Genomic DNA, 27,497 nt, shown 5'->3' on the forward strand with positions numbered 1-27,497 from the left:
ATTTTTTCTTCTTCCAGCATCCTGCTTTGTTTGCTCCCTTCTTCTGTTTCTTGGTCCTCTGCACATACCACTTCTTTGTGCCACTTCCAAACATCTTTGTTCTAAATCTTTCCACTAAGACTTCTTCACCAGTTCTGTCCATAATATTGCCAAAAAACTGAAAGCACATATTTTTACCATACAGGTGTTTCTTCCCCTTTAAGTAAGCTTTGTACACAGAAAATGTCTGGAGAAGGAGTACAATCTGGACAGTGCCAGAATGTAAGCCTGATGCTTACACACCATAAGAGGATTACCTTTGTGTTAAGTAGTGTCCCCTTTTTGCTCAAGTTAATTTGTAAAATGGTATTGAGAGGTTTCTTAATCCCTCTACTAAACATTATTGATAACATTATTTATGCCTTTTACAACATTAAATCATACTGACTCTACTTAATATTATGTTATAAAGACAATAAACATCATATATATATATATATATATATATATATATATATATATATATATATATATATATATATATATATATATATATATATAATGAAAAGAAATAAAAGAATCATGCACTGTACAGGTCTGTCTACATGTAAAGCATCAAAACTGTGATTCCTGTAGAAGCAAGACATTACTTAATCAATAGATTTACTGGATTGTAATCCCCTGCTCAGTTGACTCAGATTCAGATTCAGTTAGCTAACTGTACCAGTAGATGGCATACATTTCCACTTCATGTACACCTAATGCTTGTATTGAGCTGTGTAGTCCAAAGGTTCCCAGCCCTGGTCCTGGAATACCCCCTGTCCTGCACATTTGAATGTGCTACCTGGTCCCAACATACCTGATCCAAATAATCAGACTGATTAACCTCTCTTTCAATTCAGTTCAATTCAATTTTATTTGTATAGCGCTTTTTACAATAGACATTGTCTCAAAGCAGTTTTACAGAAATATTAACACGGTATACAGATATTAAAGGTGCGAATTTATACCAACTGAGCAAGCCACTGAGTGGCGATAGTGGCAAGGAAAAACTTCCTAAGATGTTAAGAGGAAGAAACCTTGAGAGGAACCAGACTCAGGAAGGAACCCATCCTCATCTGGGTAACAACAGATAGGGTGGAAAAGTTCATTATTGATTTATATGAAGTCTGTTTGGCCTTAGCAGCAGCCGTAGTCCCAGTAATCTGGAATTGGAGTAGATGAGGGCTCCATCCAGAGGCAGGACATCCGAAACGGATCAGGCAGGTCCGGAGAGCAGAAAGGATCAGGATCTCTAGTATCTCCATAAAATCGTGTGTGGCTCGGCAGAAGGAGAGAGGGAGAGAAAAGATTATTAAGACTGTGCTTAGCATAATAGAAAGTCTAGTCAGGGTAGGCTTGAGTAAACAAATACGTTTTAAGCCTAGACTTAAACACTGAGACTGTGTCTGAGTCCCGAACACTAATTGAAAGACTGTTCCATAACTGTGGGGCTCTATAAGCGAAAGCTCTCCCCCCTGCTGTAGCCTTCACTATTCGAGGTACCGTCAAATAGCCCGCATCTTTTGATCTAAGTAGGCGTGGCGAATCATAGAAAACCAAAAGGTCACTTACATACTGTGGTGCGAGACCGTTTAGTGCTTTATAAGTTAATAATAGTATTTTATAATCAATACGAGATTTCACTGGGAGCCAATGCAGTGTTGATAAGATTGGGGTGATGTGGTCGTATCTTCGTGTTCTGGTTAGGACTCTAGCAGCTGCATTCTGAACTAACTGGAGTTTGTTTATGTTCCTACTGGAACATCTAGACAGTAAGGCATTACAGTAGTCTAGTCTAGAGGTGACAAATGCATGAACTAATATTTCTGCATCATGTAGTGACAATATATTTCTTATCTTAGAAATATTTCTGAGATGAAAGAAGGCTATCCTAGTAATATAATCTACATGAGCTTCAAATGATAGGCTAGAGTCAATAATCACTCCAAGGTCTTTTACTGCTGCACATGATGAAACAGAAAGGCCATCCAGAGTAACTATGTGATCAGAAAGCTTACTTCTAGCTACACGTGATCCTAATAAAAGTATTTCTGTCTTATCAGAATTAAGTAAAAGGAAGTTAGTTAACATCCAACGTCTAATGTCCTTTACACATTCCTCAACTTTATTAAGCTGCTGTCTGTCCTCTGGCTTCGCTGAAACATACAACTGTGTATCATCAGCATAATAGTGGAAGCTAATTCCATGTTTATGAATAATTTGACCTAGAAGTAGCATATATAAAGTAAAAAGCAGTGGGCCTAAAACAGAACCTTGTGGTACTCCAAAGTTAACCTCGGTATGCGTGGAGAAGTCTCCATTTACATCTACGAACTGATAACGATCGGTTAGATAAGACCTGAGCCAGGAGAGGACTGTTCCCTTAATGCCAACAACATTTTCTAATCTATCAAGGAGAATAGTATGATCTATAGTATCAAAAGCGGCACTAAGGTCGAGTAACACAAGCAGCGAGACACAACCCTGATCAGAGGCCAGTAGTAGGTCATTTACTACTTTAACCAGCGCTGTCTCTGTGCTATGATGAGGTCTAAATCCTGACTGATACATTTCATGAATGTTATTCCTATGTAAGTACGAGCATAACTGCTTTGCTACAACCTTTTCTAAGATCTTAGAGATGAAGGGCAGATTTGATATTGGTCTATAGCTGGACAGTTGAGAGGGGTCAAGGTCAGGTTTTTTAAATCAGGGATTTAATTACTGCTAATTTAAGAGATTTAGGTACATAGCCAGTGCTAAGGGAAGAATTGATTGTATTTAAAAGTGGTTAAATTACTCCAGGACAAATCTGTTTAAAGAAACATGTAGGTACAGGATCTAGTATGCAAGTTGATGAATTTGCTGAAGAGATTAATGAAACTAGTTCGGTCTCTCTAAGGGGAGCAAAACACTCTAAACATTGATCTGATATTGCTACATTATCATCTAATGGGGTTGTTACAATACTGTCTGCTTTTAATTTAATAGCATGAATTTCACATCTAATATTTTCAATCTTACCAAGAAAAATTTCATGAAATCTTCACTGCTATGTAATGATTGAGTGATTCTCTCTGTAGTGGTTTTATTCCTAGTCAATTTTGCTACTGTGTTGAATAGAAATCTAGAATTGTTTTTGTTGTCTCCTATGGTGGAGAGATAGACATTCTAGCATCGCTTTTAGAGATTTTCTATAGTTCAGGAGGCTCTCCTTCCATGCTGTTTGAAATATTACCAATTTGGTTTGACGCCATTTACGTTCTAATGGTCGAGTGGTCCGTTTTAAGGTACGCGTTTTATCGTTATACCAGGGTGCTAGTTTTTTCTCTCTAATTAATTTTCTTTTGAGTGGAGCCACTCTATCTAGCGTGTAGCGGAGCGCTGACTCTAAGCTTTCAGTCGCCTGATCGAGTTCTATCGGATCAGATGGTGATCCAAATCTAATTCATGTTTCTGCGAGGTTATTTATGAAGCTCGGTGCAGTGGCTGATGTGAAAGTCTCTTCCTTGGTACTCCAAGGAACACCTAAAAATCGGATGGTCGGATACAAAAGTTTCTATGTTTTCTGTTTTTAAACACATCTAGATGTAAATATCAGGAAATAAAAGCTGAAATCCTAAACTGTTGTCTCATATCCATCTTTTAATCTCAAACACAAATGTCTTTGGTGTACAGCACAAAGAAATTAATTGGCCTTGCAATTTCAATAGTTTCAGAGGGACTGTAGAGGTCAGTTGCTTTAGTAGACTATTATTACACAGTTAAGATTCATGATTGATTAGATAGCTTCATTGTGCACACTCAATTTGAAATCACAAATGGATAATGATGAATGTGTACCCATTGTTAAGGTACATTCCCAGAACATGTTATACTACTTGTAGCAATCACTATTAAATGTTAAATAATAGTCTACATATAAGGATTGTTCAATTGCCTTGTTTACCTTCTTGGTTAATAAGTGCCATTGAGACATAGCGCTCAATAAATGTGTAAGTTCATGTCCTTAAACTGAAATCATACATAACCATCCACAGCTGTTCTCTGAAATTGTTCATTATTACTAGTTCAGCCTAGCAAACTGTAGTGAAATCAAATCTGCCAGCTTACTGTTCCTTAATAATTAATTAATATATAATAATTTATTTATTATAAAAAAAAATTATATAATAGGTGTATTATGTATTGTCTTGATAAAATGTGTTAATTTTGGTAAATGTGCTCAGGACCATATTAGCAATGAGAAAACTATGTGAAATAAGAAATGAAATAAAATTATCATGCTGAATTATTATTTGGTCTAGTTTAGGTTGCTTCATTTCTCCTATAGACACACTAAGAATGACAGTCCAACAGTGATTGTGGTCATTGCTTTGAATTTGGTACAACATGAGATTGAAAAGAAATACACTTTGCTTCTCTAGAACTCAATTTTATATCTTGCATGGTAGCACTACTTGTATTGTTCTCCGCTTGATATATCGCTTTGCTTGTATTTCCTCATTTGTAAGTCACTTTGGATAAAAGCATCTGCTAAATGAATAAATATAAATGTAAATACACCCATTGGGCAATGGGAGCTGAGAATGTGCAATAAGGAAGTTACTGGTACTTTGAAAAGATTACTTTACTGTGCAACTTTACTGTGTTGAGAAACCTTTCTTTGTTTTCTGTCATGTGATAGCAGGTTAATGACTGGGAGTGAGCTGAGTTCCTTTCGAGAAATTCTTGTGAGGAACATGATGGAGGGTTGATTATTGCATTGTTATCCTTGTAATTATTTCTTGTATATACACAGTCTTATCGATAGGGGAAGAAGAATCAGATACAAAGGTGAATACACAAATCTTTAGGTCACACACTCTTGGTAAAATCATGACAATAGTACAATCTAGAAGAACGGTCACAAAAAACATTACAAAATCAAACTAGGTACATTAGACATCTACAGTGCCCTCCACTAATATTGGCACCCTTAGTAAATATGATCAAAGAAGGCTGTGAAAAATTGTCTTCATTGTTTGACCTTTTATCTTTTGTTAAAAAAAATTGTTTAAAAAATTCACAAAAAAACACAACACAGGTTTACAAAAAATATCTTTGTTAAATATATATATTTTTGAGCAGCCAAACATTGCTGTCACCTATATGCTGGATAAAGAATTGAAATAGCTGATATATAGTCTGACTTACCAATGTCACTATATGGTAAACTGTAATAGTGTTCTATAATAATACTTTTTTTTTTAAAATATCCAATACATTATGCTTATTAAAAAAACATTTTATTTATTTATTATCAATTTGCAATTGTTAATATTATTATATAATGACTTCACAAAATTTAAGATACATTTGTTGACGTAAATCTCTCTTACATCAAAATTTAGTTCCCCAACTATTGGATGCTACATGTAATTTATTATAATTCACTGTCTTGCTGTTGCTTTGATTGCCACTGCAATGTATCATAGCAGCCCAAAGACCTGCCAAGTACATTATTCACCTGGACACACACCCCATGCTCTGCAGTAATAATTGATAGCCAGTGGTAGAAGATCATAAATTATGGCACATTAAATGGTCACCAGGTGTGTTTAGCTGCCATTAAATATTGCATTGTTGATTTTATTCAATCTTATCAAATTGCTTTGTTAATTGTACCATATTGTCCAGTTCATAGCTACAGTGATGGGATGGCCACCCAATCATTTAAGAGCCTCATACATACAGTTATTTTATTAAGTCTATGCACTGTTAGATGTTTTTATGGCCTTTTTAATTTTAACATTTTGTTGAGGGAATTGGTCATAATTTCCTTATGAAACAACCATAGTGATCATTTTTATTTTTGTATTTCAGACTGTCACGATCTCGCCGGCAGATGGCCCTGCGGTGGCGATGTGCACGGAGAGCCAGAGGGCACGTGCGTGCACGAACCAGAGCGAGCACATGCTTGCGAGTTACATTGGACCCATGGAGACTTTGTTTACAATGGACATGTGCGTTTGTTTCTGTTTTGTCTCCTCCTTGTTAAGTTATTGGTGGATGTGTGAGGGCGCGTCTCAATTGTTACCAGCTGTCAGCATTTAAGGTAAATGACATTAGTTATTTAAACCCCTCGCGTTGCTGCGCACTTTGCGCAGTATTAAAGGTTTAAATGAGTTAAATATGTAATGGTGCCATGCGGTAGTGTTTCCATGCCCTGCTCTGGTTTCATGCTTCATGCTTCATGCCTTAGTTCTAGTTATATGTTGATATGTGTAATGGTGCCATGCGGTATTGTTTCCCTGCCCTGCTCTAGTTTCATGTTTCACGCCTTGGTTCTAGTTTCATGTTTCATGCCTCAGTTCAAGTTTTATGTTTAGACTTTGTTTCCCGTTTTCTTGTACTTTGACTTTAGTTGTAAATAAAGACATTGATCTGCACTTGCTTCCTGTTCGAGTCCGTTTAGAGTCCGTTTCGTTAAAGAATACTGCGCCCTCACAATGGAAGCAGCAGGAGAGCGTCATGAGAAATACACGGATTACTGGCCGCGTTTCTTGTCAGTGCAGTTCCCTCAGAGGACCGCCACCGAACTCCCGCCGGAGACATCAGGATTGGGGAGCTACCCGATGGAGTTCCTCTGCCAATGCCAGGTGTATTTCTGCAGTCTGGAGAATCCCAAGCCTGATAAGAGACAGTGGCTTGGGCTCTTAGCGTCCCAGTTTTGCGGCCCAGTCCGGGACCGGGCGGCGCGACTGGTAAGTACTGGGTCCTCCGCCCTCCATGATGTCATCCAGTTCACGGAACTTTCTTGAGTTCTTCCAGCCAGGGCATCTTCGTGGCCTGGATCTACTGGGGTGGCGAGTCCATGGGATGCCCCAGGCTGACCTGCCATTCCACCTGTATTACGAGTGGGTGGACAGGCTAGAATCTGCAGCTTCGGCGCTCCAGCCCAAGCTCAACAAGGTGACCTCGGGGTCCCAGCCCAAGGAAGCTGTCCCGCTGTCCTGTCCCGCCGAGGAAGCTGTCCCGCTGTCCTGTCCCGCCGAGGAAGCTGTACCGCTGTCCTGTCCCACCGAGGAAGCTGTCCCACTGTCCTGTCCCACCGAGGAAGCTGTCCCACTGTCCTGTCCCGCCAAGGAAGCTGTCCCGCTGTCCTGTCCCACAGAGGACGTCTCTCCATGTCCCAGCCCCGCAGAGAACGTCTCTCCGAACTCCAGCCACGCAGAGGACATCTCTCCGAGCTCCAGCCCTGCTGAGGACGTCACCCTGAGCGCCAGCCGTCTGGGGGGGGGGGTACTCCGCCTGCCTGCTGCCCAGCAGAGGCCGCTCAGTTTCCTGGTGCAGCGAAGGACAGGTTACCCAGGGGACCAGGACCTCCATTGGAGGGGAGTGTTCTTTGGCGCCTTTGGAGGGGGGTTCTGTAATGATCTCGCTGGCAGATGGCGCTGAGGTGGCGATGTGCACAGAGAGCCGGATGGCACGTGCATGCACAAACCAGAGCGAGCACATGCTTGTGAATTACATAGAAACCATGGAGACTTTGTTTACAATGGACATGTGCGTTTGTTTCTGTTTTGTCTCCTCCTTGTTAAGTTATTGGTGGATATGTGAGGGCGCGTCTCAATTGTTACCAGCTGTCAGCATTTAAGGTAAATGACATTAGTTATTTAAACCCCTCGCGTTGCTGCGCACTTTGCACAGTATTAAAGGTTTAAATGAGTTAAATATGTAATGGTGCCATGTGGTAGTGTTTCCATGCCCTGCTCTGGTTTCATGTTTCACGCCTTGGTTCTAGTTTCATGTTTCATGCCTCGGTTCAAGTTTTATGTTTAGACCTTGTTTCCCGTTTTCTTGTACATTGACTTTAGTTGTAAATAAAGACTTTGATCTGCACTTGCTTCTGTTTATAGTCTCGTTACGTAACAGACTGAGTAAAATGTTCCATACTTACAACATATTAAACACACATATCATTCAAGTACTTCTGTCAATTAACCACTAAACTATCAATATTTAGAACGATCAAGGGCATGCATTAAGTCCACTATATTAGACAAATAATTGATTGTAGTTTGGCACCAATTCTATTATATTTATGTAAAAAGGTGAAAATAGAACTTATTGAAGCTTGACACAAAATATGTTTTTATAAATGAAAGGGGGCAATAGTATACTATGTATAGTATACTATGTTTTTATTTGATTATTATACTTTTTTCTACTTCAGTAAGTGTAAGTGATGAACAGGGATATATGATAAAAGCATGTTTTTTGTTTGTTTAACTTTATGTTGTGTGGTGATTTGATCATTTTTTAGTGATTTGGTAACTTCTTTAAATCCTATAAATGTTTTTATAATTCATGCACCAAAGAGCCTGTATGCTGCAGGCTCGCAAAATTTGTGTTATTTGTGATTTCTCTAATAAAGTATAGCTAGATCACTTATTTTAAAAACCAACAAACAAAAATTGGACAAACCCTTAAAATGCTTGTTAACATTGTGCTATAGCACATTTTCTTGGTGCTTCAAGTGTTCCAGTTCATTCTTGAAATTCATAAGTAATATTTCCATTTTTATGATAATACCAGCAGCAATACAAAACTATTGGTTTGCGCTTAATATATTATTAATGATTAATAAATAGAAAATATTTCATAACATTCAAATAATTGGTAAGAGTAATAATAATAATTATGTTTGTAAAGTATATTGTAAGGTTTATTGTATATTTTGTATATCAAGAGTGTAAGATATTAGATATAAGATATAAGTTATTAATAATTAGAATAATATTTAGTGTTATTATAGTATATGTATTCTTCTTCTTATTATTATTATGTAATTTGAGAACCTTTATTTACCTTCATAAAGTATATTGTAATATGTATTGTTTATCATGAATGTGTTTGTTTGGCTAATTGAGCAGGATGGGAGTAACTGGAGCCTTAAGCATTTAAGTACTTCTGTGAGTGCCGTATATCTGCAGCTTTGTTCAACAGTCTCTGAACCAGTTTTGTTTGCATTTGGGATTACACTAACCGCCGAAGAAAACAAGTTCTTATAGGTCTTTACACAAGAATATGATATAGACATTGAAATTTTATTTAGCTTTCAAGTATCATGTATTAAGTACAAATTGCCCTTATACCACAGTAAAGGTCAGAAAGCACATTTAATTTCACAAATCACATTTAAAAAATATATTAATAAGGAAAAAAAGAAGTAAAGTATCTATCCATCCATCCATCCATGGATGGATGGATGGAGAAGTAAAGTAGTTTAAAAAAGAAATTAATTAGTTGAAAATAAATCAGTAATAATCAATAACAGTACTGCACTATGGTATCAAGTAAAATCAATGCATCTCACAATATCAACACATTTATAGTTAGATCACTTCATTGTTAATTGTTAGAAACAGTAAATTTAACATGTTAATCAACAGTAAATTTAGAAGCAATAGTCAAGTTAGAAGTTCTCAAAATGATGAATGAAATGTGCTTGATCTCGTTTGTTTATCTGCTGGCAGGCTTTCTCTACATTCTTTGTCAGACCAGGTGGACCACAGCTGAAGACACCAATCTTCCCCACCTTAGGAAAAGAATGAAATAAAGGAGTTAGGGATTAGGAAACAAGATCACTTGGTTCAGATTCATTAATGGTCAATATATAATCACTTGTATCACCTTATTTATTGTCAACATTAAAATAAAATGGATGATTATTAGAAATAAAAGTAAATTATATATAAGTCTATATATTGTAAAAGCATATATGAGTTGAGCTGATCCTTCCTAATTATTAATGGGCTAGATTATTTATAGCAACCAGCCATAAAATAAGATGACAACCATGCACTCCACAGATGGCAAATTGTGACCAAATGATAATTATGGGAGAGGTATATCTTAGAATGTGAGTCACCTCAGGGTGAACTTCCTGTAGGGAGCTGAAGAAAGCCAAAAATGGTGGACGACCAAAGTGTGTGACAGAACGCAGGCCAGTAAACAGACTCCTGTTCGACACTTTCTGGAAATGGCGCTCGCATACATACTAAGGAAAGAGGAAAAACCAGAAAAGCTGTAAAGGTATAACTAAAACATTTACTTTTCCATTTTGCAGAATAAAGTTGGTAAATATAGTGTGAAATTAAGCAGTGTGAAATGATGAAGGGTAACATATTAGCTAGTTCTTTAGTTCAATGCCTGATCAATTTGAGAAGTTCCCTACAAGCATGGTGGTCCTCAGATCAAACTTTTCTGCCAGTTGAGTGATGTATATGTGTACAGACACCAGCTCCTGTGCATCCATCTCCTCAACTTCTCGTATGATATCCGACACCCACTCAAACTGACGCTGAGTCCGCGTAACCCAGATAAAATATACCTGGAGAGAAATTGGGCACATTTTACTTCTCCAATAATAAACCACATAAAGCATAAAGTCAAGTGCTGGAGCGTCATGTAAATTTTTAATATGTGTTGTGATGAAAGATAAAATCTATGAATGACCTTTTATTACCTTTTTGCATTGAACTTTGAGTTTCGCTGAAGACTTGAAAACTATATCCTTCAGTATAGAAGCAAATGGAGTTACTCCAATGCCTCCTCCCACTAGAACAGACACCTCAAAGTCTTTCCACTCCTGGTGGCCCTCCCCAAATGGTCCATCCAGATACAGCTGAGGAGATTAAAATGTTTCAGAAATGTCCACAAATCAGAACTATAGTAATTAAATCCAAAATCAAGCAAAAGAATATATTTGTTTTTATGCAGAGCTGAAAAAAATGTAGGAAAAAAAATGCAGAAAAACTGCCTCTTACTTTAGGATAAGTCCCTAGTTCCGTCAGTCTCTCTAGGTTGTAGATCTCTCGCAGCTTGCTGGTCCATGGTCCCACAGCACGGATGTGCAGGCTGAGGGTCTCCTCATGAGGTGCTGAGGTCAGTGTGAAGGGGTGGTACTCATCTGTGCCCAACTCCAGACAGGCCACACGTACCCACTGTCCTGAACGGTAGGTAAATCCTTGGGGGCGCTTAAATTCCAGATATGTCACTCCTGCCATGGAGAAGTTTCACAGCATGACTCACACCATGATGGAGAGTTCAGCCTGAAGTAGCTAAAGCAGACTAGGAAAAATAAATCCTTATCCATAAGCTGCTGCTTCTTAAGTATGTATATAATATTCGGTACCTGAGGGCAACAGCTCAGCATTCACTACAGGGATCTCAACCTTCTTCCTGCTGAGGCTGATGAGTTTATCCAGGAGGAAGAGGAGGGCAGGTGGGATCAGGTAGATGTAAAAGCGTGGCTGCTGGAGGAGGGCAAAGCTGCCATGGATCACTGTCTGCCAGGAAGAAAAGGCGAAGGAGTATTACATTATCTGATAGTCCTACCACAAACAGCAACTCACCCTACTGAAGGCTTATCAAATTATTCAAGCTTTATTCTCACCAGTATATAAATAAGCACATAAAAATAGTGAGTGATCCAAAACCCTCTGAAACTGATACGTCTGAAGTAATGCGAGGCAAAGACATACATAAAGGCTAAGACAAGGAGAAGAATGATCCCTGTCATGCCTGCAAGAGAAGGAAAGTAAGAGGGAGAATGAGAGTGAGAACAAGAAAACATAAAATATATGTACACACCCTTAAATCATTGCTTTTTACCCAATCAGTAAACAGTATTCCTACCTGGTACTGTACAAAAGAACCAGAAGGTCCATTTCGCTGGTAGCTCTGACCTATAAACAGTTTGCACATGTATCCTCAGACATGGTTCATTCCAGCAGTATAAGGTTAAGGTAATATTGCATAAGGACAATAGGAACAAAGATATTGATAATTTACCCGTTATTTGAAAACACTTTGGGAAACATGCAGGCGAGGATGCTGAGCTCACTGACAGAGAAGACGTAAAGATTGACTAAATGACCCAAGCTGTGCGTAACTGTAAGATGAGAAGGGATAAAAGTTAGACTAAGATCGACATGACCTTAAGAGTGAGAAATTAAAAAGTACACTCCAACACAGTGATTCAAACATAATGATACAGCAAACTCAACACACCAGCTTCTGCAGATGGAAAAGATTTTACTCTGAAACTTGCTGTGTAGATGCTAAGATCGGGTTACAGTTGCAATTTAAATAAATAAATTATTTTGTATTTCCCCTAAACAGGCAAAAAAATATGCCAAATTATCTCAAATTACTAATGTGCAATTGAAATGGAGACCATCACAATAAACTGCACCAAAATTTTGCCAAGAAGTTTTACCTGAAAGGATGATAGCCGTCATTGCCATGAGGCGATGGAGATCTATAGCAGAGTCAAAGGGAATGTAACTGTTTAGGAAGGTTTCCCTGCACATGGTTATGAGGTTGCGACACACTGTGAGCAGCATGTACGGGAACAAGAAAGAGATGCCAGCAGCAGAGCCTCGGGACACTATAATGCCAACCATGGAAGACTCTGTGACACCAGAGCTGCGATCCTGAAAACCGTAGTCTACACACAGAGACATTAGTTTGAATTAAATTTAAATTTGAATTAAAGTCATTTACATTTAGCAACTTAAATCAGTGCAAAAAAAAAAAAAAAAAAACACAACTAAAATACGCTTAATGTACTCATAATGTACTTTATGATTTGTCATTAAATATGTGACAATTATGGTTACATAATGAGGGAAATGAAAAGGTGAGCCTAGACTCACAATAGCATCTCTCCAGAGCAACCCCAGCAGTGATCCCATAGATGACACCAATGCACACAATATGGCGACGGTAGTTTTCCACAAAGCGTTTAAACTGCTGGATCTTCTGTTGGACACGACTCCTAATGTAGCGCTCTCTCTGAGGCTTCACATACAGCTTAGGGCTGTAGAGGCCTGATCTGGAAAAAAAAAAAGCGCAACGAGTACTCTATTAGGTGATCATAATCTCTTACTTCAAGTGATGCCACATGCCACCATTGAGGTATTCAGACCATATATGACTGGTTTAAAAGATGATTTAACTCATAGTGAAATTTTGCAGACATCATGTCACTGCATTACATCAAGCCCACAAACACAGCTGGTTTTAGGATGGTAATCTGAAAATAACAGGGATCACTGTAGCTTAGGTAAAGCCTAATGGATCATCCTGTAATCATATGTGGACATCTGGACATGCAACATGACAAATGGTAGAGCGCGTGTGTAAAACAATAAAGCAGCAATTTCCAGCATCTAACATCTTTTGATATCTTTGTACTCCTGGGTGACACGTAATAGATTAGAAAACCACAATTACAAACATGATGCTAAAGTCCTCACTTTTTTCGTTGGCGAAGTTCTGGGCCATCATCTACGGGGCAATTGTATACAAAGTCACCATCTTTTTTAAAAGAGGAGCTGAAAATAAAAGAAGACATTTGTTTGTAGAGTGAACAAATACATTTTGGCATCAGAATTAGGCCTTGAGATAAATTTGAACCGACATTTAAAAATAAATAAATAAATACATAGACGTATATATATATATATATATATATATATATATATATATATATATATATATATATATATATATATATTTTTACCTGTGTTTCTTTGTGATGATAAAGGACACCCGATGTTGGCTTAGTCTGTTCATGTCATGCATTTCAATTCCTGCAGTTATGTGAAAGATAGCACAAGAAAAGGCAAATTAAACTCTGGCTCAACAGAACCCACGAATAGACTGAATATTGGACAATTATCCACATTATCGCTTTTACAGAGAAATGATGGGCTGCCATCTGGCTATTTCTGTAGTATAGTTGTATGACAAAGTAGAATGCTTGCTATTACACTGAGTGCTCATAAGTGATGCTATCTAAAAATAAATTGAGCTCAGCAGGGGAGAAGGGGAGAGACCCACCACATTTAGAAACAACGTGGAAACAAGTTAAAAGCATAGGCAGATAGAGCAAATGAGCTTTAGTTGATAAATGTGGTTTGTACACACCTGGACATGTTTTCAACTGCATTTAAGAGACTTTGAGCACAATATGCTGTTGTGATTGTTGTAAGATAAAAGTACAGAGTGAGAAAACACCTTTGATGTTAAGTTGTGCAAACTGCAGGACATTCTCATGATCTTGCAGTAAGATGTGAAAGTCTTCCCAGGTGATGTGATCTTTGTTATCAAAGCCTGCAGCATGAAGCATGGCTGCTATAGCTTCCTCTGCCTGGTTCTTAGAAAGGACATTACTGGAGATCTCCAAAAAAGATCTAAGCAGATATATAAAAAGACAAAGAAGAATTTTATACGTACTATAATATGGAAGTTAATTGCATACTGCAGTGTAAATTAATGTTTTAAAATTTAAGTATGCATTGACACTATGCAGCTATTGTTATAGCTGACCAAATAAGTCAATACTTAATATTACAATATATACCTTAGTAAAGAACAAAAATCTTCCTTAGACAGGAAACCTTCTCCTTTAATGTCATGCATGGAGAACAAGAGCTTGGACTTCTCCTCTGGGGTTCCTGAAGAAGAGACCATTAATGAGGTAACAGAGGGTTAAATGGGTTTCAAAAATAAAAGGTATTGATTTAAGAACATCTTCTGGCTACATTGTCCTTATTTAAGTCGGAATTCTTTTTTTGAATAAGTTGACCTTTCATGAAGATGACCAGAACATCGAGAAACTCTTGAAAAGAGAGATATCCATTGCCATCCTTATCTGCCAGAGAAAACATGGACTCCACAAAAGGCGAGTCAGGCTTCAGCCCAAGCGCATGGGCAAACTCAGCTCCTGTGAGCTCACACTGAAGAGCCTCTTTGGTTCTCTTGGAGGACACAGCACTCAAATCTCCAGCATCATTTTTATCAATATCTAGAATCTGAGGCCCGAAAAGAGATTTAAGATGCTAAAATGTCAGACTTCATACTCAATTACAAACTCCATTGCAAGAAGCAGCACACTCAAGCTAACAGAACTGGTATTTGTTTATGGATATGCAACAAGGACTAATGTTTTATTTGTAACACACCCCTACCCCCAGCAAACACACACACACACACACACACACATACACACACCCACCCACCCACCCACACGCACACACGCACACACGCACAAATAATTACTGATTCAGGTGTCCAGTTCCTACCTTTGCAAATGCATGTCTGAAAAAAGTCTCCACAATCTGAGCTCGTTGCTCTTTGGTCACTGCCTCCTTCAGCAGTTCTTTCTCACTCATCTCGGTCACTATCAGATGAAGGGTCATTTCCTTCAGGTCAGACTGAAGCTGATCCAAAAACTCAGATCTCTGCACAATGTTCTCAAAAAGCAAAACCTGAAAACATTTTAAATAGATGTTAAGTACTGCATTTTGACAAAGAACACATTTCAACATATCAGATTTTCAACTTATTACATGCAGTTTGTGATTGGATTTGAATATGTGGTAATGTTAAACATAATTATTTCCTACCAGATCATATTCCTTGGGGATCTTCAAAAGTAGGGCACGGTGCTGGTGATCATTAGACAGAAACACCTCAAGGAGGTCCTGAGTACCAAGGTTATGAGTGCGCACAGGGGATCCATTTTCACCATAAATCTGGAGCCGTTTCTTCTCATCAATCTCCAGGCTGACGTACTGAGGAGAATCTGAATATCCTTGCCACTCACAAGCTATACAAATAGAGAGCACAGGATGTAACACTTCTCTGATAACACAGGATCATCCAGTAACAATATTGACTACACAAACTACCTCTGATTCCATGAGGGGTGGTTTTGTCTTTAGTGGGGCCTTGGGTCCTTTTCAGAAACCTTTTGTACTTGGTTGCCCGGATGTAGGCCACTACGTAAGCCACGAGGAAACTCACTGTTTAAGTTTGAAAGAGAAAGAAGAAATAAGTCTAATTTTGGAACCTCTGATAAAAGTTAAAGATCTCAGTCTTGTATCTAAATTAATACACACATCTGTAGTCCTACTGACCTACAGGGAAGAAGAAAAGGGCAATGACAAAAATGCCAAAGCCTGCTTTGCTGCCACTGTCGAAGTAACTCATAGAAGTAGCATTAGTGCAAGGGTAAAGCATGGAGGCTGTGATTGTCTGAGGCTGAGGGCAGGGATCACCTGTAAGTGACAGAGAATCATTGGTTGAAATATCTGAGAACATATGGCAAAAGTAATAATAGGTGATGTGTAAGTTTTGAATGAATTGTACCATTTAGCCAGAAAAACACATTCTCTTGTATGTCTCCACTCTCTGCACTAGTGGTCCTGAGAAGTACATCATGATATGTGGTGCTTCGTATAGCTTGGATCTCCTCCTCCGTAAACAAGCTATGAAGAGAGAACAAAAAGTCAAATTTTAGCCAATAAAAGAGGAAACGATCATACAAACCAACAATCAATCAATAAAAAACAATTCTATATCAAAGCTACAGATCATAGGATTTTTTTTTTTTAAGTCAGTATTGTGTTAGGGGTCTTGGGTTGGAATTTGTACACATGCATCAAGCATCAGCTAAAATACGTCAAATGTTATCACACGCCAAATTTAGACGTGACAGAAATCTGTTTCTCTTGCTGAAAAAGGAATGTATTTATTCTCAAATTTCGTGGAAAGCTGATGAATGATATTTAGCTGATTTATTCTAGGTGTGGAATTTGTACTGTTAGACAGTCGAGAGGTTGTTAAGCTCATTTAGTCAGCAATGGATTAACAGTGGTTGTTTGTATGTACAGTTGAAATCAAAATGATTCAACCCCCATTGTAAATCAGGTTTTTTGTCAAAATTTACAGACTTGCAGCTGTCTGCAATGAACAAATCAAACAAAAGCAATTGAAATAGTTGAACACAAGAAATGCTTCAAGTGGTTTCCCCACAATTTTGACTGCAACTGTATTTCAAACTCGGTTGTATCAGGCTAGAGTGAGTCAGTCGAGGTGTTTACTCACCTTGTTGTGTGCATTTATTACTCTGAGTTTTAGCTAGCATGTTTACACTATTTAGCTTACAGTATAGTGAAAACAGCATTTGCTCTTTCACTTGGGTCCACATGTTTGGGTCCCAGTACCAACCTACCAGTCCCAGTACCAAACTACACACTGGTCAGTACACCATTGGTGTCATTACTAGTTTTTTGTGATTCTCTAGGAATGTGTATTACTTTGCACACACAGCCACGAGGTCAATCGGTGCAATGTAGAACAATACATCATGATCCTTTTTACCAAACATTCTTCTGCGAGTGGCTTGCAATAACATTTTTCTACCAGAGGAGACGAATTTCCAAATCTTACATCCAACAGCTTTAAAGTTCTGAAATAGTTAACAGAAAACAGTGAGGAAATATGACATGTTTTTCATGTAATTAATATCCTACCCATTTTGTTGGTTTTCAAACCAGAATCGGTCTGCATTTCTGATGCGTTCAAACTGGTCCAGGACAATGGAGGAAACTACCGGACCTGGTCCATTGTTTATCTCAAGCAGAACTCCTACAGACAGCTCCAACCTGTTGATATCGTTTTCATATAGCTTGGACAGCTCCAAAAATAACTAAAACAAAACCAGATATTGAAAATCGACCATTAGGGGAAAGCAATACAGATGTCGTTACTAAATATTACATTTCATGAATTAATGTATTACAGCCGATATCCCTACATAGTCTACTGTATATACCTCTGGATTAGTCTTGTTCAGGTTGGGATTAATCTCTCCCCAGGTCTTGACAGGTGGAAGGTTGAGGGCCTCTCTGACTTGGTTATAGCTGGCCAGCCCAAAGTCTCTGCCTCTCTGAATGGCTATGGCCAAGGCATCAGTACGTGAGAGCTGCAAGGATCCATACATGTAGTCTGTACAGGAAAAGTAAAAGAGAGGATATGAGTTCATCACTTGCTGAGCATTTCAAAAAGAAGAGCTATAGGAGAAGAAAGCAACAAAAATAAAGCGTAACCTTGCAAATCCTCAACAATTATGTTGTCCTCTCTCTCAGCTGTCTGCGAAGCCATACCCATTATCAGATCGTCCACATCTTGACCAGAGTTTAAATTTGGGTTCTGCAGCAAAGAACCACATTTTAAAAAGCTGCTTCATAATTAAATTTGAAAAAGTTTTAAACTTTATCTAGAATGATTTGAATTTTGAACACATTTTTTAAAATTCTTGACTCACATGTCTGTTCCAAAAACTGTTGCATAAGCGGAGTGCTGGAGAAGTACTCCCATCCAAGTTCACAACTTTTCTGTAGTGACAAGTCCTGTTTCTATTAAAACAAACAAACAAACAAACAAAAAGAAAAAATGGTGAACACTGTTCATTTTTAAACAATTACACTACCAATATAATTCAAAGAATGCACATTATCGAAGAGAAGTTTATTTAGTAATAAATAAGTCTCATTTGATGTGTATTTGCATGTATTTACCTCATATAGACACCAGAGGGAACCAGAGTTAAATCAAAGCATGTTGTTACAATCTGAAACTCGGGAGAAATTCCTGGATCAACAGATTTCTGATAGCCTGGAAGTGTTTTAGAAAAAAAACTCATCAACGCATTCAAGAAATATTGTATCCAGTGTTACCTGATTTTCAGAATAAAATTGTCACCGCATACACTAGCCTATATTTTATGGACTGTTATGTCAAGCACAACGTCTGATTTTGGACAGGGAAAAAAAGCAGTTCCATGAAACATCTGAATTCTAACTAAAACTCAGTTGAAATGTTTGATACAACCTTTAAGACTATTCATGTTCTGTTTCTGCAGGAAGGATAATCCAACAAAAATAGCTTCCTCAGCAGAAATGATAACCCTGGCTTCACTGACGTAGCTAGAGCCCACTGTGCCCATTAAACAGATCCTCAAGTAGTAACTCACTAAACCACAGGTAAGTAGAGCATGTCAGCTCACCACAACTAACATACACACACGTACACACACACACACACCTTCCCTGTAACCTCTCACCTGGGTATGAAGGCACTGAGACTCCTAGATATTTAGGCAACCATTCATAGAATGCAATGTTCTGGTGAAAGAAGAAAAGATTATAACACTTCTTATGGAGAGATAAACCATGCAAGCATATCAAATAATAATCAGTATCAGGTATGAGTCTTGCTTAATAGTTTTCTTCACCTTTCTGTATCATGTACTGACTCATGACTTGGGCAACTATTTATTTTGCACATGGAGTAGCCTGTAGTTCAAACAAAAGTGTCTTAAGCCCTGTTGCAGAAAGTGCGTGAGGCAACCATACAAGCGGACAGACTACCAAATTAGCACTTCCATCTACACCTTGTGGTTTCTAAATAATAGATGACTTTTCTCTTTACCTGAAATGTGGCAATAACCATCTTCCTGGCACTTTGAAAAAGCTCCTCATCTGACCATGATGGGTGTTCCTTGTGTAGTTGAGTAGCAAGATAATTATGGTAACGAAACCAAATAATCGCCTCAGCTACCATGAAGATATTCTCATTGGCCCAGGCATTCCCAAATTCTGTGGAGACATAATAATGAGTAAACGCAACGAAAGATTAAGAAACCTCAAACCTGTACTGTTTATTTTGTGTTTGTGTCTGTTTTTGACATCAAAGATGTCTTCTATTTACGTAACCTGCATAGTGAGCTCTGGCAGCTGAAAGACATCCCAACAATAGCACATCTGACAATTGGCTAAATGTGTTTCTTAAAGCAGACAAGCTCCCTTGGATAGCATTTTTCTATCTAGACATTGCTCAAAGACTTACGTTCATTGAGACATGCATTACAACAGATTATGTGGCAGAAATAAAGAACAGCACCATAAAAAGGCAACAACACAAACAACAACAATACAGTCACCATAGGATTTAATGAGGTTTAGCAAAAATGTAGGACCAGGTGGACAACATAAAAAAGACAACAGTGAAGATTGAGTTTGTTTTGTGGAATGAATGAGGTCATTCTAAACTGTTCAGAAAACATTACACTGTTTAGTAGTCTGAAGAAGCATAGAAAACATACACCTCAGTACTGGTGTCACATCACATGTTAAAGATCCACCATCCTAAATACAGCTGAGTGAAACTACCCACAAATATTCTTGAATTAAATCCTTAATTTCAGTATATGCAACAGCACTTTTTTTTCAACTGATTCTTTTTGAAGAACATAAAATCTCTAATGATTTTACCATAGAGCCCCTCTGGACCGGTCTGTCCGTTGCAGGGGTTTGGAGCACTCCACATGAAATTGTTACTGGCAGTCTGCTTTGGCATGTCAGAAGAAGAGCCTGAGGACAGGAGCCCTCCATGGAAACTCCTCAGGGCATCACACCAAGAGCTGGAGGAACCATAGATTGAGCTGCCATCAATCCAAGCTGTCACATGGTTCACCTGTAAGGAAATGAACCATCAGCTTTTATTCAGTTATTCACTTAAAGCATATTTAATTTGCTCATTAAACTGCTCATTTAATTTCTACACCAGAAAAGTTTCTATGAATACCAGTCATAAAAATATATTTTGTTATGTTACTTCATTTATTGGCTTTAAATGTTGGTACTCATAGAGTACATATCTTATATCGGTTCTGCCCGGTCTTTATGGGTGTAGTTCTTGTCTTTAATCTAAATTCACTACACTCATCTCTACAGGAAGTGTTACCTGTTTTCTTGGGTTGTTTGGACTCTGTCCACTACTACGGTCCCATTGTACACGTTGGAACTGGAGCAGGACTTCTTCTTTGGAGTTACGCCCAAAGACAGGGTCATCCTTTGGGACTGGGACGTTCATGAACTCAGAAGGGCAACCAGGTCTTCGGGATTCCACAATCTCATACACTACATGAAAACCTATTGGCCACCAGTAAATTTATAGTTGTCTTGTCAGAATGAAACAGTGTATAATGGTTCAGTCAAAAAATCAAGGAGGATTGTTAGCATAAACAGTCTGACAGACTTTCTGCTATGGTAAATTTACACACACACACACACACACACACACACATCTTTATTGAAGGTGTCACTCACCAAAAAACAATGAGAGAACCGTTCGGTTCTGGACTGACAGTTGGCCAGAGGGGCCACGTGACACTGTGTTACTGATGCACCGTGAGTTGGGTAGATGCAGTCCTTTGATTTGAAAAACTCCGTCTGAGTAGTGAGCGGACAGGAGGCGCATGAGAGGTGCACCTGTTCAACAAACATTCACAGTGCTGGGATCAGGTTCCTTAGATGCAGACTATGGCTACATACCATTTTGTTTTACAACTTGTTTTTTTTTTTTTTTTACAACTTCCTTGGTAATATTTATAATACTAAATATTACATGAATATAATTTGTTGCCAGGCACCAGTACCTTTCACATATTTGTACTGCAAAAATTGGGTCTTTAACCATTTTTGTTGGTGCCACAATACACTGAAAAACAATTCCCTCCATAAAAAACCATAAAGATACAAATATTTAATATATAAAATGATTGTTTGGTTCACTGTGAAGCCAACAAAAAAACCTTAAAGAATCATCCATCAGAGATAGTTCTCAATGCTGTAAAGAAGGTAATTTAATTCATACGCCTGTATGGTACAGTTTTGTCTGGGATGTACATCCATCCATCCATCTTCTATACCGCTTATCCTTTTCAGGGTCACGGGGAACCTGGAGCCTATCTTCTGGGATCTACACACTCTTTGTAAAAATGACTGCATCTAGCACCCTAAAGGTTCTTTGGTTTGTTGCTACAACGAAGGTTTCCATTTCAGAATAGATTCCAAGTAGAGCCCTTTTACCAAGCTTAAACCCCTAACTATCCAAGGACCAATGAGAAACCTATGTATCTAACATTGCAGCATAGTTTACACTACTGATAGGTATATATCAGGCTGTTACCTGCTGTCCCCCGACGATGATAGGCCAAGTTATTATACCAGCCATCATATCTCTGAACTTCCCAAGTGATGCCGGATTCTGAGTGACAAAAAAGACAACTACAATTGTGGTGTGAATAACATAGTGTGTGGACCTCCCTAATTAAGCAATGACCCTACATACAGTATCAGAAACACATGGTCCCAATTGTCCTCTGATTTGGAGGTAAAAGTTAAAAACACTAGCTGCGTTTACATGGACAACAATAATCTACTCTTAATCCGATTAAGACCATACTCTAATTAAGAAACTACCGTGTAAACAGCAATTTTTACTTACCTTAATCTAATTAAGGTCATAATCGAAGTAAGCAATAATCTAATTAAGACAGGTGGAGTACTCCTGTTTTAGTCGCATTATGGACGTGTAGTAGAGATATGTAAACACCTTAATCACATTATGAACGTCGTGTGGGAGTTTTCACCGCATTTTGTGACAGGACACGATCACACACGGCAGTTTTACGGCGAACAAGAGAGTTCGACTGTGTCCCAAATCGCATACTTTCCTACTATAGGCCTGTAGTGGGGAAAAATACATGTATCTCGGCTACTATATAGACGGTAACTACGCGATTTGGGACACACCCACCGCTTCAAGCAGTTGTCTATTAGGACGTATAGCATGACAAATAATTAACTGCACTTAAAGGGTTCGTAAAAATAAATAAATAATAAAAACACCCAAAACTGTATACGGTACCATAACGAAGACGAACTGTATGTTGATACGTGAAATTCTGGAGGGACGTCGGCCGGCGTGGCGCGGTGACGTAATGACGCGGGCTGTTAATCTAATTATGTTCTGAAACATGTAAAACGGGAACATGACAGGAGTATTCTAAAAGCGACTCATGTAAACACCTTAATCACATTATTATCTTACTCAGATTAAGGTCAATAATTAGATTACTGCTGTCCATGTAAACGTAGTCACTGTAAGTAGAAAGCAAATTTTTTTTTTTTACATTGGCCTATTATAGGTACCAACTTATACAGGCCTATATACAGTATACTATGTGTCCAAATGTTTGTGGACACATGGCCATCACACCCATGTGTTCCTTCCCCAAACTGTTGACACAAAGTTGAAAGCACCAACATGTTCCAGCATGACAATGCCCCTGTGCACAAAGTGAGCTCCATGAAGACATGGTTTGCCAAGGTTGGAGTGGAAAAACTGGAGTGGACTGCACAGAGCCCTTACCTCAGGGATGACCTGGAACGCTCACTGTGCCCCAGGCCTTCTTTCCCAACGTCAGTGTCTGACTACATTAATGCTCTTGTGCCTGAAGAGGAATATCCCCACAGCCACATTCCAAGCTTTCCCATATAACTGGAGGTTATTATACTAGCAAAGGGGGACTAAATATGGAATGGGATCTTCACATATGGGTGTAATGATCAGGTGTCCAAAAACAATTGGCCATAGAGTGTATATCATGATCCTTCTTTATGTGCAAACTCGCTTATAGTTAATACATTTCAGTAATGACCAATTGGTGACTACTAATCATAATATATCATGTTGTCATTTCTGAAAAGAAGGACGCAAAAGCTACAAAAAAAAAGTGTTGTTATGTTCTTGTTACGTTGTAAGACCCAAATGTTTGTTTTGATGACATATTAACACATATATTAAAACGTGCAGCTCACTCCTCCAGTTCTCACACAGCGTCACTAAAATGTTATGGTTGAGATCCCTTATAATACCTGTGCAATTAGCCTTAGGTCTATATGACAGCATTCAACATTATTGTATTACACGAAGAGCTTTACATGCTGTTACATGCTGTTGTGTCTATATATTCCAGGAGCTTTTCCCTCCCTGTCCACCTGCTGGATCACCTCTCCCTTGGCACACCATGATTTACAAAGTAGCACTGTATTACTTGGGATAATAAATATAGTTAATAGACAAGAACATTTAGAACAGCTTTGTAATCATATTAGAAGCCCAGTGGTTTTGCTTACCTGCTGCACAGAGTGTCAGAGACAGCGAGACTAGCGTCCACCATGCGCTCATGTGCAAATCCATTCTGGAGAAAGTGGAGCACTTCAGGAGCCAAGACACCTGGAGAACCGTGGAGTGGAGAAGTCACAGCCAGAACTCACTCAGAGGCAGGAGACACTGAACGTAACAGTAGTGCGAAAGAAAACCAAGAAGCAGATCGGTTTCCAGTTAGCACACTGCACACTGTAGGCAGGAGTGAAGCATGGGACTGGCAGCGCCTGAGCAGTGTTATCTGAGCGCAACCCAAAAAAAAAGCCAAAAAAAAAAAAAAACCCAAAGCGCAGGGAGTGTGTGGACACAACTAGAGAGTATGTGCCGCTGAAACCCAGTGCCAGGCTTATCAGAGAAGGGATGGTCGTTCAGGTTGACACCTCCATTCCTCAACATACTATCTATGCAAATTAAAGCGAACCCCAGGAGGTGTGAGGATATAAAAGATGCTCAACGCCGTGGAAAGACAATTCCCTCTGGACTGCGACTATCCTGCACGTTTTTTGCACACTTTGCGTTGTTTCTTGTACTTACAGGTAAGCCGCAACGATTACATAAAATAGCACTTTTCTCTTGTTTTTTTTTTTTGTTTTGTTTTTTTAAATGTGCATCACATGAACGAAAAGTCGAGGAGAAACCAGATCAAATCATAGAATTAGGCCTACATCATTAATTAGCATAATAATGGGACTGATTTTGCATATTTTTTTCCCCTGAATAATATACTATATAATAGTAATTTAAAAAAAAAACCCCGCACAAATAGGCTATACAAGAAGCTTCAGAGGATATGTGTGTAATGAAGGCAGTATTAAATCAGAGATGCTCCAGTTAAAGCAGGCTCTTATCTGAGTATCTACCGGTAACTGAGCTCCTGTCCTCACTGTGGCGCGGTGTGCTTTCAGCTTTAGCGCACGGATTTGGAGGGAAGATGACTTTCTACGATGACATTTACCCATTCTACCCGCTACAAAGAACCTCGTTCATATTCAGCGGCAGCCTGCTCGCTGTCATCCTGGTTTTCCTGACGCTGCTCGTCACCTTGCTCCTCATTGTGCCTGGGATACGTGGCCGATCGGTAAGGGCACTCAAATACAAGAGCCCATGAACAAAGAACACCTCACTGACTGAGAGGATACTTGTGCTTTTAGTAGACCACCGTATTTTTCTTGTCAATAATAAATGATTTAAAAAATTGTATATATCATATATATAATTAATTGCATGTTAACGTTAAAACTCTTTTTTTTCCAGCGGATACTTTGGACATTCAGGATCATCATTAGTTTATTCATAGGAGTGGTTATAGTTGGTGAGTACTTTATAACCTAACTGTTAAAACACACCCTTAACAACTATTCAGTTACTATCTTGTTCACCTTAGCACTAAGGAAACTGACTTGATCAAGTCCTATGATTAACTTTACTGTCATATGATATAACCTGGAAACTAGTGACTACATCCCAATGTTAAACACATTCATTATGCATTAAGATGGAAATGATATGCTTCTGACATCATAACTTTATATAACAGCTCTAAACTTCACCTGTGACTGGGCTGAAGGAAGGTTGAAGGCCAACACGACTTACAAATCCTTCAGTAATTTTGTGGTGAATGCTGAGGTGGGTCTACATGTAGGCCTGTATGGAATTAACATCACGCTCAGAGGTCAGTCAACCAGAAACTACAGCTTTTGCTTTTTTCGTAAATATATTGTGATAAATGAAATTAGATGTGTAGTAAAGAAGAATCATGTACATATTAAGCTTAAGCAAATGATTCAAGTTAGCTCAGGTCAGAAGAGGCTGCATATATATTTGATGTTTATTTCTGTCTCTGTAGGAGATCCTGTAGTACAGTTCAACGAGACCATAGACTACAATGAAATGTTCACATGGACTGGTGTCACAGAGGATGATTATTCTGATGCCCTGGAAAAAGGTCTTCCTAACCCCATCCTGTACATTGCTGAGAAGTTCACCCTCGACAGCCCCTGCAGTCTCATCTATCAGTACCAATACTCAGGCAGATACGCCTCGGCCACCTTGTGGTAAGTCTCAATGATCACTGACACCGTCTTTAGAGTGAAGAAACAAGGCCTATTCAACAAATGCAAACAGGTACAGTAAAGATTGGTGTCTCTCTCACTCTTTCCCACAGGACGGCTTTTTGCTGCTGGATGGTGGCCAACATCCTCTTCTCAATGCCCGTCATCCTGTACGCCGGCTTCATGATGCTTGCTACGGCGGCTTTTATCTTCTTCTCCTTGGCCTCCTTTTCCACAATATACAACATCCCACAGTGCAGCTTCTCTATAGGCACAGAATCCTTTGAACCTGAATATAGCCATTCCTTCTGGTTAGCTATAGCTACTGGTACGTATACTTATACTTACACGTATACATATATGCATAGTGATTTAACACTTTAACATGTCTCTCTGGTATATCGAGTGTTGTAGACTATACATGAAACATTAATGACACAAAAGATATTGTAAATCACAACTGAGAAAAGCAGATCTCTTGTGAATAACACACTATTCTGGTTTACAGGTTTATTGTCAGCAGTGATTGGTATTGTAGTTATTCTGCTGGACTGCCTGATCCCAGAGAAGATGAGGGAAGCTTTCAGTGTCGGGGTGGATGTGGATGATGATAACGACATGCACTCAATATCAGAGGGCTACATCAACACCAGCTTCCTAGAAGGAGTAAGTTTAGAAGGCGTGACTGTAAAAACAATGAACCAAGAACCACAGCAGATCTCCACTTTAACTGTAAGTCTCAATACCCTTATCGAACAAGCATTGCAACTTATATAAACCTTCAGATGATTCCTGACATTAATAAAACTCAACATCTTAATAGTAATTAATAAAATGATGCACTTTACATGTTTCCGCAGAAGCTTTGAGAAACCAACTGAAGTCAACATGGCCATCATTTCCTATACTTGAAAATCCTACAGAATTAAGCTTTTTTTGTGCTGTGGGCTGCTGTAAATACAAATGTAAACATTTTTTTTTCTGTTGTACCTTCACGTACGTACATGTGTAAATATGTATATACATATGTTTGAGTTGAGAAAAATAAAGATATATGAAAAACATTGTTTACAGAGCAATCAAATTAATAATGCATAAAACCAATGTACTCTTATGTTGTATGATAATGCCAGTTCCCCATATTCCCAAATGCCAGTTCCCATACATACCTACTTGTATGTTTTCTAGTACAGTCATCTGGCATAGGTTGCTGGCATAGGCAACTCCAGGGAGTAAAACTATCTTATATATGCACTGTATTCTTTAGATGTAGTTCATAGAATAATATATATTTTTTTACACAAGTGGTGAGATAATTCACTCTGCAATGTGCATCACTGTCACCAGTGAACATCTTTATTTGTTTGGTATTGGTGTCACAGGATGATGTCTGTTTTCAAATAGTTACTTGTTTCCTCCATATTAAAACTCTCGCATTCACATAGATATAGGGTTTTTTTTAATACTACTTATTGCATTATTGGTGAATGAATTCATTTATATATA

At 38.5% G+C, this 27,497-nt stretch overlaps 2 protein-coding genes across 2 annotated transcripts; one reads left to right on the forward strand and one right to left on the reverse strand.

Annotated features, from left to right (window-relative positions):
* Positions 1 to 9,185: 9,185 nt before the first annotated feature.
* Positions 9,186 to 22,576, reverse strand: duox (dual oxidase). The gene is made up of 30 exons (XM_053641855.1): positions 20,671 to 22,576; positions 20,199 to 20,400; positions 19,357 to 19,523; positions 18,989 to 19,049; positions 18,444 to 18,540; positions 18,191 to 18,281; positions 17,973 to 18,075; positions 17,699 to 17,871; positions 17,397 to 17,572; positions 16,231 to 16,349; positions 15,999 to 16,139; positions 15,771 to 15,884; positions 15,486 to 15,688; positions 15,162 to 15,347; positions 14,666 to 14,891; positions 14,441 to 14,534; positions 14,095 to 14,270; positions 13,598 to 13,667; positions 13,332 to 13,409; positions 12,729 to 12,907; positions 12,290 to 12,520; positions 11,863 to 11,962; positions 11,707 to 11,756; positions 11,465 to 11,592; positions 11,204 to 11,357; positions 10,836 to 11,068; positions 10,535 to 10,693; positions 10,244 to 10,399; positions 9,938 to 10,066; positions 9,186 to 9,604 (listed from the first exon to the last, which is right to left on the reverse strand). Exons 1-30 carry the CDS (start codon positions 20,797 to 20,799, stop codon positions 9,482 to 9,484), a joined length of 4,248 nt encoding a protein of 1,415 aa, XP_053497830.1. The 5' UTR covers positions 20,800 to 22,576; the 3' UTR covers positions 9,186 to 9,481.
* Positions 22,577 to 22,743: 167 nt separating this feature from the next.
* duox2 (dual oxidase 2) lies at positions 22,744 to 26,831 on the forward strand. Its single transcript, XM_053641856.1, has 8 exons — positions 22,744 to 22,873; positions 23,750 to 24,476; positions 24,846 to 25,018; positions 25,195 to 25,252; positions 25,478 to 25,612; positions 25,787 to 25,994; positions 26,105 to 26,319; positions 26,500 to 26,831. Exons 2-8 carry the CDS (start codon positions 24,344 to 24,346, stop codon positions 26,766 to 26,768), a joined length of 1,191 nt encoding a protein of 396 aa, XP_053497831.1. The 5' UTR covers positions 22,744 to 22,873; positions 23,750 to 24,343; the 3' UTR covers positions 26,769 to 26,831.
* Positions 26,832 to 27,497: the final 666 nt, after the last annotated feature.

This window comes from Ictalurus furcatus, chromosome 14 (genome assembly GCF_023375685.1).
Source record: "Ictalurus furcatus strain D&B chromosome 14, Billie_1.0, whole genome shotgun sequence".
NCBI classification, from domain to species: Eukaryota; Metazoa; Chordata; class Actinopteri; order Siluriformes; family Ictaluridae; genus Ictalurus; species Ictalurus furcatus.

Excerpts from the sequence above, each read along its gene's own strand:
- duox (XM_053641855.1), bottom strand. The coding sequence starts at position 20,799 with ATGAACGTCCCAGTCCCAAAGGATGACCCTGTCTTTGGGCGTAACTCC. Across the intron at positions 15,885-15,998 it reads CCTTTTCTTCTTCCCTGTAG|TGAGTTTCCTCGTGGCTTAC; the intron begins GTCAGTAGGACT and ends AAACTTAAACAG. Across the intron at positions 10,400-10,534 it reads TCAAAGTTCAATGCAAAAAG|GTATATTTTATCTGGGTTAC; the intron begins GTAATAAAAGGT and ends ATTTCTCTCCAG.
- duox2 (XM_053641856.1), top strand. The coding sequence starts at position 24,344 with ATGCAAATTAAAGCGAACCCCAGGAGGTGTGAGGATATAAAAGATGCT. Across the intron at positions 24,477-24,845 it reads GTTGTTTCTTGTACTTACAG|CTTTAGCGCACGGATTTGGA; the intron begins GTAAGCCGCAAC and ends GTGTGCTTTCAG. Across the intron at positions 26,320-26,499 it reads CTGGTTAGCTATAGCTACTG|GTTTATTGTCAGCAGTGATT; the intron begins GTACGTATACTT and ends TCTGGTTTACAG.